The sequence below is a fragment of the Pleurodeles waltl genome, chromosome 4_2 (genome assembly GCF_031143425.1).
Source record: "Pleurodeles waltl isolate 20211129_DDA chromosome 4_2, aPleWal1.hap1.20221129, whole genome shotgun sequence".
Taxonomy (NCBI): Eukaryota; Metazoa; Chordata; class Amphibia; order Caudata; family Salamandridae; genus Pleurodeles; species Pleurodeles waltl.
The window spans coordinates 85,429,338-85,447,933 of record NC_090443.1 but is presented as its reverse complement, the minus strand read 5'-3'; the positions used below and the strand labels follow the sequence as shown (position 1 = coordinate 85,447,933).

Sequence of the window (18,596 nt, the reverse complement as noted above, 5' to 3'; positions counted from 1 at the left end):
GGGTCTGCCTACAGCTCAATGCCGAAGTTGTAGTATAAATGGTTGACTTTGACATGAGGAAGTGGGGGTTGCAAGAATTGTGACCTGAGGACCATCAGAGTCCTGTGGGCTCTAGGTCACCAAACATGATGTTAAATTTGTGTAGCCCAGGTCCTTCAACCACTTGCTTTTAATCACTCGAAAATAATTTTGAACTGAAACATCAGACAGTGCAGTGTTACCAGTGGATTCAAGGCAATCCCTTAGATCTCTACAAGCTTCATCTATAGTAGAATGTACCACACCAGCATAAATATCTATTTGCAACTTATACATTAATATAGGTACCAAGCTACTTAAGTCTTTGAAAGTCTGTAGGTCCTTAACCTCTGTTCATGTGCCCCCTGCTTGCCCCTTCTCCAGCCTTTGAGACTAACTTACTGAGACCAGTGCCCCCTTTTATAGGCGTCCCTTTCATCTTCCTTTTATAAACTGGAGGACTCATTGCTGGAACTGGAACTAGTTTCTCAGGAAAAGAGTGAACCATTGTGGCCACAATCATGCAGTTGTGTCCCCTTAGCAAATTTAACGAAGGCTTAGCAGGGTTTGTTATGGTAGGTGCTGCAGATGAATTGCCACTAGCTGATAACAGTAACACCTTAAGCCTTTACCATGCGACTACCACTGATCTCAGGTTCCTCCACAACAGAGGAGATTTTATAAAATAGTACACCCACTGCAGAGGTGAGAAAGGACCGAATTGAAGAGTTGTTGATCTTACTTGGGCTGGCGTGGTCATTTTCTAGGGGAGAAATTGTTCTTTTGTTCATATTAAACTTGGGTCTCAGGATGAAAAACATGGAAGGAAAGAGACGGCCCAGCCTTGCCTAGGCACGCTTTTGACCCAGGCACATGCCTGTGTGTGTCCTGTTGGCTTTAGCAGTTTTATGCATCCGCACGGCCCTGGGAATGAGGCACTGTTTCCTCAAGGCTAGTAGGATTGTGGAAGACTGAGTCCATGCCCCCAAAAGTGCGTAAAGCGTCCAGCCCACTCATTGTCTTAGTTATACAATTGCATGAATGATGTGAATGCAATGCTGCTTTAATGCTATATAAACACTTTATAAGATTCCTGATTATTCCAACCCTAATCGCTGGGAATAATGTGGAATGATGGAATATACTGCACTTGAGAAGGTTGTTTCATTCAAGTAACGTTTGTCTTGGGTGCAGAACCTGAGCTGGAATACCGGCTGGGATCACTTATCCTTCCTAGGTTGTTAAAATTGAGTCAGTCAAGTTGCATACTGTAGGAAGCTGGTTCTGTATATACTATATCAAAATGAGATATATTGTGTACAGAGTCCAGGGGTTCCCCAGAGCCTTAAGAGTCTAAAGTAGATAATACTGATGTTCTCATTTGTGGTAGTGTGGTTGAGAAGCTAGGCTTATCAGAGGGTAGTGCAAAGCATTTGTTGTGCACACTCAGCAATAGAAGAAGCACATACTCAGTGATTTAACTCCAGGCCAATGGTTTTTATATGGAAAAAAAATATATTTTCTCAATTTATTTTTAGAATCACAAGATTCAAGTTGCAGGTAAGCACGTCAATAGATTCGTATCAGGGAGGAGGTCCACCTGCTGAATGTGGCTGCACAAATGTGTTGGTTTCTCCAAGGCCTGGGAGTTGCGGGTACAGTTGGGTCCTTTGGCATCAGATATCTTCGTCCAGAGCTTTTGCAGTCAGGGGAGAGGGTGCTCAGGATTCCCTCTGCAGGCGTCATCGTGGAGGGGTGGAGAGGTCAGCCCAGGGTGAGCACTTGCTCGAATCACCTTGGGAATCCCTTCTAGCTGGTTGGACCACTTGGACACGGACCGTGGGCATCTGGTGCAGAGTGGTTATGACTCATGCATTCAAACTGAGATGGGAGTCCTTGGTTGTTGGTTTCTTCTTGGACATGGCTGCTGTCCACTGGAGCTGTGAAGCTCCTCCACCCAGAGCAGGCTTTGTTTCTGGCCTCATAGAGCACAAAGGCCCTCTCCCCATGGGGTCAGAAACGTGTCTGCTAGTGGCAGGCTGGCACAGACCAGTCAGTCCTACACTACAGGATTGGGTAAAATACCGGGGGCATCTCTAAGATGCCCTCTGGGTGCTTTTTAGAATAATTGTTTATTGTGCTGAGAAGTTTGATACCAAACTTCCCATTATTCAGTGAAGCCATTATGGAGCTCTGGAGTTCGAAATGTCAAACTCCCAGAACATACACTTAATATGGCTACACTGCACTTACAATGTCTAAGAAAGGACTTAGACACTGTAGGGGCATATTGCTCATGCAGCTAATCCCTCACCTATGGTATAGTGCACCCTGCCTTAGGGCTGTAAGGCCTGCTAGAGGGGTGACAAACATATGCCACAGGCAGTGTTTTGTGGGCATTGCACCATGAGGGGGATGTCATGTCGACTTTGCATTTTTCTCCCCACCAATACACATAATCTACAATGTCAGTATGCATGTGTTTGGTGAGGGGTCCCTTAGGGTGGCATAACACATGCTGCAGCCCTTAGGGAGCCTCCCTGGTCCCAGGGCCCTTGGTACCACTGCTACCTTTTATAAGGAACTAATCTGCGTGCCAATTGTGGAAGCAATGGTACATTTATAGGGAAAGAACTCTGGTGCTGGGGCGTGGTTAGCAGGATCCCAGCACACTCTGTCAGGTCAGCATCTATATCAGGCTCAAAGTGTGTGTGTGTTGCAGGGGGGGTTAACTGCAACAGGTGCCAGTTTCCTACATATGCTATCTCTAGATCTGCAAAAGGGCAAAATCTGTGGTAACGAGTTCCAGTTATTATAAGTGACATGAATAATATTTTCTGACAGAGAATTGTAGCCACACATTCCTCACCTTTTAAATATTCTATAAGCATCTAGACTAGATACACAAACTTTTCCACAGTACCTCTGTTCCAGGCAGGTGGAACCTTATGGCTGTGCATTGACACCACTCTGCTCCAGAAGTAACGTGGGGGGCCTATATAGATGCCGCTCCAACGTGCTGACATCAGTTCCTTTCCTTTCACACCACTAGATGCAGATCTAAAGCTTCTCTAGTCTCTCAGAGACCCTTTCCTCAAGACATATTTCATAATTTGCAAGGCATGTCCCCCTTAAAACGGCGGGGTTTAACCCTCATAAGTGCTTTGGCAAGAAGATGCTCCATGCAGCTATGCTTCTACTCTCTGAACCTCTACTGACTCCCTCTGGTGCTCCTTCAGGCCCCATTAAGCCGAGAGGCCTTCCAGCTGAATTACTGCCGGCAGGTTTCCCCTCAGCGCCAGTTGGACCCTTCAAGTCACTTTTGCCTCTAATTCTGAGGCCGCCCCAGCATCCATACCCACGCCAGGTCTGGTTATGTCGAGGCAGGTTCTGACCGCACCACCTAAAAAGGTGGCACTGATTGTCCTCTCAGATGCCGGTCTACTTCTTTGGACTTGGCAGCCGAATCACACCAAGGCACCCATTGCCTCCCCAGCATTACCACAAGACAGGTTGCATTGTTCGCATTCCCTTTTTGGGGCTGACACAGCTATGGCCAGGGTGAAGAGTTTGCTCAAACATACACTGAGTACAATTGGTAGGTCTTGCAGGAGGTTAGTCGACGGGATACTTCCCAAAAGCCACCCTTTTTGCCCCTCCTGACCCAGCCACGGAAGAGTTGGCGTCCTAATCTATGGTGAAGCATACGGTGGCTGAAGTCCTTGACCTCCAGCTCCCCTCCATAGAGGTCAAAACAAACGTATTGACTGAGGTGCCAGACTGCTTCCGACCCCCTTTGCCATTTCTGTGAGGCCTGACTGAAGCCCTCGTAGAGGCTTCGGCCAAGCATTCTACTGGGCCCTCAATTAACAGGCAGATTGCAAGGTGCCATTACCCTGCTCCAGCTGACCCAATCCTTTTGTTGCAGCACCCTTCTTCAGAGGCCTGTGGTGCAGCCCTTCACCAGCCAGGCCAACAGCAACAAATTCCCTACTACTCCCCCGATAGGAAATCAAGGCGAGTGGAGACGTTTGGGAAGTGCCTCTTTTCATCAGCTAGTTTGGCCCTGCGATCGATCAATGCCTCCTGTTTGTTAGGTTGTTACTCTCTTGCCTTCTTTGACTTAGTGGCACTAGTGCTCCCTGTTGTACTGGAAGACCTTTGCCCTGTTCTTTAATAGGCAGCTCAAGATGGTCATGATGCAGCCAAGTTCACAACTTGTTATGGCTTGGACACCACCAACTCCATTGGGCAAGCTGTAGGCACCGCCGTTGCCATTTATCAGCATGTGCAGCTTCAACCAGTGGGTTCTCTGGTGACGCCCAGTCCTCTCTGATGGGCATGCCCTTTGACCTGTTTGCCTTTCACCTGTTTGCAGACAATGCTGACTCTCTGGACCTTTCTCTGGAGCCTCGCCAGCCACACAGATTCCACCGATTCTTTTGCCCCTTTGGCTAAGGTGTCACCTTACTGGAGCCTGTTCTGCCCAGCCTTGATCTGATTCATTCGGGACACAATTTGGTTTCTGTAGGAAGTTGGCTCTGTATATACTATCTCAAAGTGAGAGATATTTTGCACAGAGTCCAAGGGTTCCCCTTAGAGGTTGATAGTGGCAATAATAGATAATACTAATGCTCTATTTGTGGTAGTGTGGTCGAGCAGTAGGCTTAGCAGAGGGTAGTGTTAAGCATTTGTTGTATACACACAGGCAATAAATAGGAACACACACTCAGACTTAACTCAAGGTCAACAGGTTTTTATATAGAAAAAATATTCTTTTTTAAATTTATTTTAGAACCACAAGATTCAGATATCAAGTAAGTACATAAATTGTAACATACTTGGCATAGGTAAATATAGAACTTTAAATCAAAACAGTAATTTACACAGTTTAGCATAAAATGGCAATAAGCTATTTTAAAAGTGGACACTGCAAAATTCAACAGTTCCTGGGGGAGGTAAGTAAAGGTTAGTTTGTCAGGTAAGTAAAGCACTTACAAGTTCAGTCTCCGGGGCATAGGCAGCCCACAGTTTGGGGTTTAAGTCAACCCCAAACACCCAGCACCAGCAACACAGGGCCGGTCAAGTGCAGAGGTCAAAGAGGGGCCCAAATAGCATAGGCGCCTATGGAGACAATGGGTGCTCCGGTTCCAGTCTGCTAGCAGGTAAGTACCAGCGTCCTAGGGGAGCTGACCAAAGGGGGTTTGTAGAGCACTGAGTGGTCCCAAACAGGCACACAAAATACACCCTGAGCGGCGCAGGGGCGGCCGGGTGCAGTGTGTGATCAAGGTGTCGGGTTTTGAATAGAAATCATTGGAGGGACCTGGGGGTCACTCTGGTGATGCAGGCAGGGCACAGGGAGGCTTCTCTGGCCAGCCACCAACTGGGCAAGAAGGAGGGTCGCCTGCTGATCACTCCTGCACCAGTAGTTGGTTCTTCTCAGGCCTGGGGGCTGCGGGTGCAGTGCTTCTTCCAGGAGTCTGTTTTTTTGTTACCGGGCAGTCGCGGTCAGGGGGATCCTCTGGATTCTCTCTGCAGCCGTCGCCGTGGGGGTTCAGGGAGGTCATCTCAGGGTGGACACATCATGGGAGTCACCTGAGGGACCTCCCTGCAGTGTTAGTTTCTCTGGACACGGGCCGGGGGCGTCAGGTGCACAGTGTTGTGGACTCACGCTTCAGGAGTGAGGTGGGAGTCCCTTTAAAGATGGTTTCTTCTTTGTTGTTTTGGACAGGGCCGCTGTCCACTGGAGTTTCTTGATCCTTTGGGTTGCAGGGCAGTCTTCTGAGTCGGCAGAGGTCGTTGGTCCCGCTGGATGCGTCAGCAGTGTTGTCTCCTTCTCTGCAGGGTTTTCAGGTCAGCAGTCCTTCTGTTAGGTCGTCAGGAATATGATTTCCTGGGTTCAGGGTCGCCCCTAAGTACTAAATTTAGGGATGTGTTTAGGTCTGGAGGGCAGTAGCCAATGGCTACTGTCCCTGAGGGTGGCTACACCCTCCTTGTGCCTCCTCGCTTTTGGGAGGGGGGCACATCCCTAATCCTATTGGGCTAAATCCTCCAAAGCAAGATGGAGGATTTTCTAAGGAAGGGGTCACCTCAGCTCTTGACACCTTAGGGGCTGTCCTGGCTGTAGGGTGACTCCTCCTTGTTTTTCTCATCGTCTCCTCCGGACTTGCTGCCAAACGTGGGGTCTGTGTCTGGGGGGCAGGCATCTCTACTATCTGGAATGCCCTGGGGCATAGTGACACCTGGCTTGAGCCTTTGAGGCTCACCACCAGGTGTTACAGTTCCTGCAGGGGGAGGTGTGAGACACTTTGTAGGAAGTTGGCTCTGTATGTGCTATTTCAAAGTAAGGAATAGCATGCACAGAGTCCAAGGGTTCCCCTTAGAGGTAAAATAGTGGTAAAAAGAGATAATACTAATGCTCTATTTTGTGGTAGTGTGGTCGAGCAGTAGGCTTATCCAAGGAGTAGTGTTAAGCATTTGTTGTACATACACATAGACAATAAATGAGGTACACACACTCTGAGACAAATCCAGCCAATAGGTTTTGTATAGAAAAATATATTTTCTTAGTTTATTTTAAGAACCACAGGTTCAAATTTAACATGTAATATCTTGTTTGAAAGGTATTGCAGGTAAGTACATTAGGAACTTTGAATCATTTCAATTGCATGTATACTTTTCAAGTTATTCACAAATAGCTACTTTAAAAGTGGACACTTAGTGCAATTTTCACAGTTCCTGGGGGAGGTAAGTTTTTGTTAGTTTTACCAGGTAAGTAAGACACTTACAGGGTTCAGTTCTTGGTCCAAGGTAGCCCACCGTTGGGGGTTCAGAGCAACCCCAAAGTTACCACACCAGCAGCTCAGGGCCGGTCAGGTGCAGAGTTCAAAGTGGTGCCCAAAATGCATAGGCTTCAATGGAGAGAAGGGGGTGCCCCGGTTCCAGTCTGCCAGCAGGTAGGTACCCGCGTCTTCGGAGGGCAGACCAGGGGGGTTTTGTAGGGCATCGGGGGGGACACAAGCCCACACAGAAATTTCACCCTCAGCGGCGCGGGGGCGGCCGGGTGCAGTGTTAGAACAAGCGTCGGGTTCGCAATGGAAGTCAATGAGAGATCAAGGGATCTCTTCAGCGCTGCAGGCAGGCAAGGGGGGGCTTCCTCGGGGAAACCTCCACTTGGGCAAGGGAGAGGGACTCCTGGGGGTCACTTCTGTAGTGAAAGTCCGGTCCTTCAGGTCCTGGGGGCTGCGGGTGCAGGGTCTTTTCCAGGCGTCGGGACTTAGGTTTCAGAGAGTCGCGGTCAGGGGAAGCCTCGGGATTCCCTCTGCAGGCGGCGCTGTGGGGGTTCAGGGGGGACAGGTTTTGGTACTCACAGTCGTAGAGTAGTCCGGGGGTCCTCCCTGAGGTGTTGGTTCTCCACCAGCCGAGTCGGGGTCGCCGGGTGCAGTGTTGCAAGTCTCACGCTTCTTGCGGGGAGTTGCAGGGGTCTTTAAAGCTGCTCCTTTGGATAAAGTTGCAGTCTTTTTGGAGCAGGTCCGCTGTCCTCGGGAGTTTCTTGTCGTCATCGAAGCAGGGCAGTCCTCAGAGGATTCAGAGGTCGCTGGTCCCTTTGGAAGGCGTCGCTGGAGCAGAGTTCTTTGGAAGGCAGGAGACAGGCCGGTGAGTTTCTGGAGCCAAGGCAGTTGTTGTCTTCTGGTCTTCCTCTGCAGGGGTTTTCAGCTAGGCAGTCCTTCTTGTTGTTGTTGCAGGAATCTAAAATCTTAGGTTCAGGGAAGCCCTTAAATACTAAATTTAAGGGCATGTTTAGGTCTGGGGGGTTAGTAGCCAATGGCTACTATCCCTGAGGGTGGGTACACCCTCTTTGTGCCTCCTCCCAAGGGGAGGGGGTCACATCCCTAATCCTATTGGGGGAATCCTCCATCTGCAAGATGGAGGATTTCTAAAAGTTAGAGTCACCTCAGCTCAGGACACCTTAGGGGCTGTCCTGACTGGCCAGTGACTCCTCCTTGTTTTTCTCATCATCTCTCCTGGACTTGCCGCCAAAAGTGGGGGCTGGGTCCAGGAGGCGGGCATCTCCACTAGCTGGAGTGCCCTGGGGCATTGTAACACGAAGCTTGAGCCTTTGAAGCTCACTGCTAGGTGTTACAGTTCCTGCAGGGGGGAGGTGTGAAGCACCTCCACCCAGAGCAGGCTTTGTTTCTGTCCTCAGAGAGCACAAAGGCTCTCACCGCATGAGGTCAGACACTCGTCTCTCAGCAGCAGGCTGGCACAGACCAGTCAGTCCTGCACTGAACAATTGGGTAAAATACAGGGGGTATCTCTAAGATGCCCTCTGTGTGCATTTTTTAATAAATCCAACACTGGCATCAGTGTGGGTTTATTATTCTGAGAAGTTTGATACTAAACTTCCCAGTATTCAGTGTAGCCATTATGGAGCTGTGGAGTTCGTTTTTGACAGACTCCCAGCCCATATACTCTTATGGCTACCCTGCACTTACAATGTCTAAGGTTTTGCTTAGACACTGTAGGGGCATAGTGCTCATGCACATATGCCCTCACCTGTGGTATAGTGCACCCTGCCTTAGGGCTGTAAGGCCTACTAGAGGGGTGACTTACCTATGCCACAGGCAGTGGGAGGTTGGCATGGCACCCTGAGGGGAGTGCCATGTCGACTTAGTCATTTTCTCCCCATCAGCACACACAAGCTGGCAAGCAGTGTGTCTGTGCTGAGTGAGGGGTCCCTAGGGTGGCACAAGACATGCTGCAGCCCTTAGAGACCTTCCCTGGCATCAGGGCCCTTGGTACCAGGGGTACCAGTTACAAGGGACTTACCTAGGTGCCAGGGTTGTGCCAATTGTGGAAACAATGGTACATTTTAGGTGAAAGAACACTGGTGCTGGGGCCTGGTTAGCAGGGTCCCAGCACACTTCTCAGTCAAGTCAGCATCAGTATCAGGCAAAAAGTGGGGGGTAACTGCAACAGGGAGCCATTTCTTTACACACTTCCACCCAGGACAGGCTTTGTTCCTGGTCACAGAGTGCACAAAAGCACTCACCCCATGTGGGCAGAAACTAGTCTGGAAATAGCAGGCTGGCAGAGACCGGTCAGCCTAGCAATAGCAGTTGGGCTGGCATGCAGCGGGCATCTCTTAAGATGCCCTCTGAGTGCATTTCTCAATAAATCTTACACTGGCATCAGTGTGGATTTATTGTGCTAAGAAGTTTGATACCAAACTTCCTAGTATTCAGTGTAGCCATTACGGAACTGTGTAGTTCGTGTTTGACAAACTCCCAGACCATATACTCTTTATGGCTACCCTGCACGTACAATGTCTAAGAATTGGCTTAGATACTGTAGGGGCATAGTGCTCATGCAGCTATGCCCTCACCTGTGGTATAGTGGCAGTGGGTTGTGGGCATGGCACTCTGAGAGGAGTGCCATGTCGACTTAGTCTTTTTCTCCCTACCAGCACACACAAGCGGTGAGGCAGTGTGCATGTGCTGAGTGAGGGGTCCCCAGGGTGGCATAATACATGCTGCAGCCCTTAGAGACCTTCCCTGGCCACAGGGCCCTTGGTACCAGGGTTACCATTTACAAGGGCTTATGTGTTCCAGGGCTGTGTCAATTGTGGAGACAAAGGTACAGTTTTAGGGAATGAACACTGGTGCTGGGGCCTGGTTAGCAGGGTCCCAGCACACTTTCAATCATAGCTAGCATCATCAAAAGGCAAAATGTTAGGGGGTAACCATGCCAACAGTCGCATTTTCCTACAGTTTCATACCTTTCACCCAGCAGAGAGTCCACAACATTCAGGTTATAATTCCAGTTTTTCAGCGTCAGTCCTGGATTTCTAGGAGGCCGACTCCGAGGCTGGTGGGACTGATGGCTTCCTGCATTCTGCTGGTCGAGCCCGCCAGGTGGCAAATGTGGGTTGTATAGTGGGATCGGAAGTCCCAGTGGCCACAACATCAAGGTGACCTTTCAAGCCACATTCAGTGGAGGCAGAGAAAGATCTGCAGCAGCCATGACTGGATCAGACCCTCACCCAGAGCTGATAGTGGTGATCGATGGATCACTTATAGGGTGGGATGACCACCTGGGAAAGACTTCCTGCTGTCCATCAAGGGAAGCTGGTACAGGTGCTCACAGATAACACCACCGCCTTGTGGTACTGCAACAAACAGGGCACAGTGGGGGTCACGAACCCTGTAACAGGAGACTTTGCGCCTCTAGAATAGGCTGGACCACTGAGGTATCTATCTGCTGGTGAATCACCTGGCATGCTCATTGAACGCCAGGGTAGACCAATTCAGCCGTTGGCACCTAACTGATCATGAGTATCAGTTGCACCCAGAGGTGATTCAAGGTCTGGTCTGGGCATGAAGAGAATCTTGGTTCAATCTGTTCGCCACCACTAAGAATGTGCAATGTCAGCACTTCTGCACTTAAGAGTTTCCAAGGCTTCTCTTGCTCTGAGACTTATTGCACCTCAAGTGAAACTCGGACTCCTTTATGTCTTTCTAGCTACACCGATCTTGCCCTTAGTTCTTAAAAAAGATCAGGAACAACAGTTCCAAATCATCCTAGTAGCTTTTGACTGGGTTCTGAGAGTATGGCATCTAGAACTTCTAGGTTTAAGTACTTGTACGCCCATCAGGCTGCCCCTCCGGAAGGATCTGCTGTCACAGCAGAAAAACGAGGTCTCCTGGCCTGCGCAGTCTCCCTCTTCATACATGGAGATTGAGCGGCACCAGTTGAATTCCTTTGATCTCCCTCACGAGGTTGTGGATGTCATCTTGGCAACCAGACATCTCTCGCCTTCTGAAAGACATGTTTGTGGTTTGGTGCGGCCCACACCAGATTGACCCCCTCCAGACCAATTGTTTGATGTCCTGTTGTTTATTCTCTCTCACCCAGCATATCCTTGCTTTGGGCTCTGTTAACGGTTATCTTTCACTGCTGCAGTTGCCTGATCAGGCTTCATTATTTAAATCACTGGCTGAGATAAGGTTTTTAAAAAGGCTGCAGCATGTGTTTTCTCCTCATTTTGTGATGCCTCAATGGGTCCTTGGTCTCGTCCTTATTTAATGTGTACTTCATTTGAGCCACTCCACAGCTGTCCGCCTATGGCTCCTCACCATCAAAACTGTATTCCTAATTGTCATCACATCCCCGTGGAGTAAGTGAGCTTCAGGTTCTTTGTGTTCACCCACCATTCTCCATCTTCTTCACTGATAAGATGGTTCTGAAAACTCTAACATCCTTTCTACCAAAAAGTGTGATGCTGTTCCACGTAGATCAAACCGTCACCCTGCAAGCATTCTGTGCTCCTCCTCACCCCTCTAGGGAGGAGACACCTTGAAGGAGGAGGAGAAACTCCATTGCTTGGACCCAAAAAGAGTACTTAGCTTCTACATTGATCGTACCAAAGTCCACCGGTTGGACCATCAGCTCTTTGTGGGGTTTGCTGGTGCGAAAAACGGCAAGCTTGTGCACAAGATACCATCTCATGCTTGATCGTACTCTACATTAAGATCTGCTACACATTGACAGGGACATTCATGAGATACTTTGCCCACTTTGTCCTGCAGGTCTTTCTGGTTTGAGCCCATTCACACCCCACTTCCTATTAGATTCTGCTTTGGTATCTATGAATGGGAATCTGCACACTGGTCACTCAGTTTGCTTTTGGGGCTCCACATCGGGGCCACATAGAGTCTCGATAGAAACTGACATGAGCACATGGGAGTGGTGCCTACATAGGCCCTTCATGTCACTTGGAGTGTGACGGCATTAGAGTGAATCCCCATGACACCACCTTCTGGTGCTCAGAGGTATTACGGCAGAGTTTCCAGATCCTGTCTGATGCCTTGGAAATATTAAAAAGGTACGAAATCTGCGACTAGATTGTCTGTACCAGAAAAAAGTGTTACAGAAGGTAAGTAACTTGCTCATTCATGCTTACCTATTGTTTACACTACTCAACCAGTAAGTTCTGTAGTTATTTACGAATGGGTCATTTTTCTGCCTTGCTTTTGTTATTGGGTACACCCATATAGGAAATATCTTGCTGTTTGATGATGATGGGTGAAAGCTTCCTTTTGAGCCATCTGGGCAGTTTCCAAAAAAGGAAACATTAAACATTGTTTCATTTGGTTTCTGAAGTGGATTTGTGTTTGGGTATCAAAGACCATTTGATCAATGAAGGTAAAGTTTGAGCAAAGTGGTCTCCTAAAAGCACATTCAGATAATACCAAAAAACTCCCACAGTCTCAAAAGCTTCTCGTCTTGTTTGGGAATAGTTCCATAAGTGAGTTCCAGAAGGAGGGACTATTAAACTTCGCTGGCTATAAAATTGCTCTTTTTTTTTTTTTTTTGCAGGAAACCTTATCAGTGACTTCTGAACAGCGGTTAACATGTACTATCTCGTTGAATGTTGAGCAGCATCCTTTAGCAACACATTTCTGTACCTTTATTGGTGTGTTGTGGTCAAGACCCTAAGGACAGCTCAGAGGAGAATGATTGTTTTTTTTTTTTTGTTTGTCCACCAGGTGATGGGCGATATGCCTTGCTTGGCCAGCCACTGCAGTACAACCTGTCTGTCTGTTCTCCTCTACTGCACAACCAAACAGCCTACTCTACGCACCAGGTAAGGATATGAGCAATGTCAACTGGGAATTGATAACTTTAGCATAAAAAAGGTTAGCGTTTCATGAGCTATTTTTATGTTTGCAGGACATGCTTTGAGATCCTTTTCTTAGCCTTAATTTGTTGGGAAGTGTTGATTCGGTTTTTTAGGGCCCTCAAAACCTGAATGTCAGGACTATTTGCCCTTCTTGATTGCCGTTCTGTAGATCTTGTTATCTGAATAGAGAAATCTGAAAAGCTATTTTTAGGGTGCACATTGCAAGAGAATTTTCATTGTTGCATCCGATTCCCAGTGTAGAGTTTTTTCAACTTGAATGTTTTATTATTTCATATTTTAAAGATTCTTAGTGCATATAACACAGTCTTATGTATAGTTTGTTTGCATGCCCAACACCACGGGCACACAATGCTGACATCTCTCCTTTATGGTGTTTTGCTATAAAGTAGACTTAGCAAGTTTGAGTGTTCTCTGATTGACCATGGGATGAAACTAGTCTCTGCATCCATCTCTTCTCTGAAACTGCTGGGTGCAATTTAAATTTGTTTCAAAGCTCCTAGCCTTATCAGTAGTTATGCCAGTAAGCCATAAGTGTTCATTTTATTTTTTCTTACCCATTGCTGTACCCATCCTGTGAATATTTTGATTTAAGGCTAATAGTTCCTTTTTTGGGCCCTTTGTATTCTTATCACAGTGTACAGAGCTTGTATGCATTCAAAATTGTCACTGTGCCAGTTGATGGCAGAGACCACATAAATATGATCTATAATCAACTAATGACAATTTGATTTGCGTAAATATGGAAAGATCTTGCTACCTGGTCTATTTTTTTAGATTTTCATTGCTACAACATAACTAATGCCTATACTCTCGGGTTGCCTCAAGTAATTGAAGTGTATTGTACCCCAGCTGGCGAAACCCCAGGCAGTATTTCATCATCAAACCACAAAGTAGGTAGCTATGACATTTTCAGGTTTTTGCCTGAAGCTTCTTGTCTAAGACGTTTGTTCATCTCTCAGAAAGTATCAAGAAAAGGAGCAACTTCACAAGGCTAGAACTCCCTGATACTTAAAAAACACTTAAAATGGTCATAGGACCAACCCCACTTCTGTTTAGTAGCACTGACATATTTGAAACAACTTAAATTATAGTCCATCAGGTTGGTGCGCTGAGCTCTTTCCTCCCCTGAAAGCCACCTTTGATGTGTTCTACAGCACATTGTGTTTAAGGAAGTCCCTGCAAAGAGCTGTACTTGATTTTGGAATATTTGCTACGTCACCAGATTTCAACCTTTTCTTTAACTTACCTAGATTTATGCCAGCCCTAGCTTCAGCTCCACTGTACAGTGAGTTGTTTCTGGGGTTGATTTTTTTTTTTTTCTGTCAAGTTCATACAGTCCTCATCGATGAGGAGAACAGATCTCTCCTCAAGACGTGTTTTTTGTGGGCATCAAAAGATCTATTTTGATGAACCTCACTGCAAGGGTTTGTATTGCTTTTACTCCAAGCATAAAGCTTTTTGCTGTGACATTTGGCAGAACTTTCCCACAAAGACCCTCTTGGACCTTGAAAGGAGACTTGATTTGTACCTCTTACAGAGGATACATTTTCCCTTTAAAGGTGATGACCCCTTGCCAGGGGATGGTTCTTTGTGCAGTGGTCCCGCCAATCACTTCCCCAAGGTGATGGAAAAAAAAGGAAGCTTTTAGAAATCCGGAACTGGATTTTTTTTTTTTTTTTTTTTTAAAGTTCCCGTCTTCCTCTTCTAAGAAAGAAAATATACAAAGTTTCTCTGATATAGCATCAAAAAGACTTCAGGGCACTATGTGCTCACGATGGTGCAAAAACCCAGCTGTTCAGGGGTCCTAGTAGATGATGGTTCCATCAATGACGCTGTCAACAACTTCCTCAAAGGCAGAGTAGCCAAAAATGGCTCATGAGATCATTATTCCACCCCTGCTAGGTTTTCCCAGTATCTCTTTGATAGACTCATGCTTTGCATTTAAAGGTGTCCATGCAACTGCCAGTCCATAATCAAAAATCCTAACTAGAAGCAGATGTTGGTCACCAGGAGCAGTTCAGTGTAGCCTACTTTCCAACTCAACTGGATGTGCAGCATAATCTCATAGAGACATAACCACAGATTCCTTAATTTAGAATCTTCCCCCAGACATGAGCCTGGATCTGGAAACTTTCCATAGTATGTCTGCGCATCGGCAGAGGAAGTTGCGCAACTCTGTATCAACGTCGTCCCACGGATGTGATGTCAGCAGAGTGCATATAACTACCCTGCCGACACACCAATATCAGTTCCCTCTTTTCCGTGCTTGCAATGCTAATCTGTTAATGGTTGGCAGGCCGTTTTCGGCCTACTTTGAAATTTTTATAGTATTAAACATTGTGCTTTCTATGTCTACGTGATTAAACCCTACAGGTCCTGTGGACACCAAATGTCTGCTACAGACCCCCATTCCATTTGTATGTGGTGCCTGGGCAAGCACCATGACCCCAAAGAGTGTGGCTCCTGTCAGCAACTTCAGTCGAAAGCTCTACAAGAGTGTCGGACTAAGCTTCTAGCGGGGTGCATGTCTGAGTCATCTCGGTGTTCCGGTTGAGTGAGGTCTCCTTTTCGGACTGACGACGTTCAAGGAGCCATTCGAGGAGTCGCTCTGATGGATGCCCTTATCCATCGACATCCAAAGGTAAGTCTAGCAAGCAGTCGAAGTCACAAAAGTAGTCAACGTCAACGCATACGACCTCCCATCATTCCTCGGATGAGGAATTGAGGTCGGAGTCGGCCCACGTCTCCCGCCCTTTCCAGGAGACTGGGTGACTTTGGGACCCAAGGAGGTGTGAAGTTGACTGTATCCAACCCGGCAGGTTTGTCCTCGGCTTTAGTTAGAGTTTTGACATCAGTTGACAAAGCCGTTACCGTGCCGGTGCACAGCCCTTCGGTGTTCCCATCTTCGCCACCAGAATCCGATCATCCACTGGCTGCGCCAGTAGAAGTCGACTCTTTCTCTTCATCTGCAGTCGAGGCATCACCTTCTCAATGTCAGTCGACACTGGAGACGGTGCCAGTCATGCCTGTCATTCCTGGCCTTCCTCCACTAGAATTCCCTTATGTTGGTACTACTGATGGACATGGTTGATAGGCGATAGAGGAGTCAGACCCTCAAAGAGACAACAGTTGGTTAACTGACCGAATTACGGCTAGGCGCCTGGATTTTCTCCAACCTCAGGCCTACTTTCACACCCTGGACTTGCTACAGAGGTGAGCTCCTCCTTTGCAGATATGCTAAAAAGGGTTGCTGAGGTGTTGGATCGGGCTCTTCCTTCAGTGGAATTAGCTTCAGGCCTTCTGATTGATGTCCTCTGTCAGTCATACAGGTGTTGAGCCGGTGCTTCCTTACAGTGAAAGCACTACATTATGTTGAATTGGGGGCTTGGGTTAATCCTGATACAGACCTACCCCTGGTGATTCACGCTGTCTAATAAGGCATCTCACTCATCAAAGTTTGGTGACACTGCCACTTTAGCTTCCCATGATAAGGAGTGTCTCCCACATGTTCCACCTGATAGAGAGTCCAGTAGTCTAGACGTCTGTGGCAGGCATATTATTTCCTCTGCAAGTTCTGCTCTACACTTTGTGAACACATCTTGTGTTATTGGACGTTTCTCTCATTCTTCATGGGACTTATTAGCAAACATTTACCTTTGCTTCCGGAATACATCAGGAGTTCTAAAACGCTTATGGTTCAGGACAGACAGCAAACAGCTAAATTAATCATTTGCTGTGGCATGGACCCAACTGACTGTGGGTCGCTCTATGGCTTCCTCAATTGCGCTGCCTTGCTCTGCCTGGTTACGTACCTCAGGGTTTCCAGAGCCAGGCCAATCTACATTTATTGACATACCGTTTAATGGTGCCAATTTATTTGGTGATCAGGTTGACTTTGTTTTAAGGCGTTTTCGAGACAGCAGGGGTGGAGCACCGAATTAGCTTGATTCCTCTTTATCTTTTGGCTAGTTCATAACTTCTGGACTGTTAGGAGAGTATTTTTGAAAAAATAAATGTTCTCTCTATATATGTTCGATGGCATGTTTAGCTGTAGATATACATGCTTTACATAAGTCCGCCATCTAGTGTTGGGCTCGAAGTGTTATATTTTTTCTTCAAAGATTTTAGAGCCATGGGATCGAGTGACGACGACTCTCGGTGATACTGTGCATGAACATCGAGTCCTTTGTTAGATTGTTTTTTTTTTGCCACCGTCTGGTTCGGACGTGTTTCCTCTCGCTCCAGGACATTTCTTTTCATTATCTTCTGAAACTTCCTCTAACTTTCTATAAACATCGATATAGTTTCAATTGCGTTTTCCACTCTTATAGTCAATCGGATTGCAGTCATCGGGGTTGATTACATGCCCTTAGGGGCGACCTCGCCTTTTCGGGCCCTACTTCGACACGTTATAGTCGGAAAATGTTAGGCTGATTGAACGGACTCAGTTTCGGTTCTGTCCTCGGTGTCATGCCAAATTTCTCTACACCGATCAGCATTTGGTGTGCAATTTCTGCCTATCTCCGGAACACAGAGGAGGAACCTGCAACGCTTGTAGATCGTTTTGATCCAAAAAGATTCTTCGGGACAATAGGGCGTGTCGAATTGAGATGGCGTCCAAGTCGTCAGAACACGCACAAGACATCTTCGGAGATGAACGTGCGCAAGAAGTAGGACAGTGTAGGAAGCTGGCTCTGTGTATACTATATCAAAGTGAGATATAGTGTGCACAGAGTCCAGGGGTTCCCCCGAGGCTTGACAGAGACAATAATAGATATACTAATACTCTATTTGTGGTAGTGTGGTCGAGCAGTTCGGCTTATCAGAAGGTAGTGTTAAGCATTTGTTGTATACACACAAGCAATAGAAGAAACACACACTCAATGACTTAACTCAGACCAATAGGATTTTGTATAGAAAAATATGTTTTGTTAATTTATTTCTAGAACCACAAGATTCAGTTTGCAGGTAAGTACATAAAATGTAAGGAACTTTGCATAGTTATAATCAGAACTTTGAATGGAATCAACAATGTATAAGGTTCTTTAAAATCGCAAAAAGCTATTTTAAAAATGGACACAGTGCAATTTTCAGCAGTTCCTGGTGGAAGAAAAGATTGTACAGTGTTACAGGTAAGTATTCAGCTTACAGTTCCTATCTCTGGGTTTTAGGTAGTCCGTCGTTGAGGGTTCAGGTAATCCCAAACACCCACCACCAGCAACACGGGGCTGGTCGGTGCAGGGGTCAAAGGAGAGCCCTATAGAGATAGAGGGGTACTCAGAATCAGGTCAGCCAAAAGTTAAGTACCTGCGACTCGGAGGGCAGACCAGAGGGGTTCAGGAGAGGACTGGAGGGGCCCCACGTAGCCACCAAACTCACACCCTCAGCGCCACTAGGGCGGCTGGGTGCTTTGTGCAAACAGGGCGTCGGGTTTCCAATGCAACTCTATGAGGGGACTCCAGGGGTCACGTAGAGGCTGCAAGTGAGGTCTTTGGGTGGAGGGGGGTCTGTCACACCACAGGTGGCACTGGGCGATGCTGCAGCGGGGGTCAGGTCCTCCAAAACCTGGAGGCTGCGGGTGCAGGCGTCAGATATCTTCATCTGGAGCTCGTGGTCAGTGGGGGTCCTCTAGATTCCCTCTGCAGGCGGCGTCGTGGGGGCTTGGAGGGGGTCACCCCAGGATGGGCCCTTCCTCTCAGTCGTCTGGGGCCCCTTACTTGCTGGGTGGATCGCTTGGACCCAGGCCGTGAGCGTTTGGTGCCCAGGGGTCAGGACTCCCGCATCCGGAGTGAGGTGGGAGTCCTTGGTTGAAAGTTTCTTTTGGACAGAGCCGCTGTCTTTAGGAGTTCTTGGTCCTTTGGGGTGCAGGGCAGTC

At 47.4% G+C, this 18,596-nt stretch overlaps 1 protein-coding gene across 5 annotated transcripts in view; it reads left to right on the top strand.

Annotated features, from left to right (window-relative positions):
• The window catches only part of R3HDM2 (R3H domain containing 2), a 1,111,447-nt gene that overhangs the window by 976,205 nt on the left and 116,646 nt on the right, over positions 1 to 18,596 (top strand). For all 5 annotated transcript variants that reach the window (XM_069230792.1, XM_069230791.1, XM_069230789.1 and 2 more), the window contains one exon: positions 12,567 to 12,664. In XM_069230792.1, coding sequence (XP_069086893.1) covers positions 12,567 to 12,664 — 98 coding nt within the window. The remainder of the gene's footprint in view (positions 1 to 12,566; positions 12,665 to 18,596) is intronic.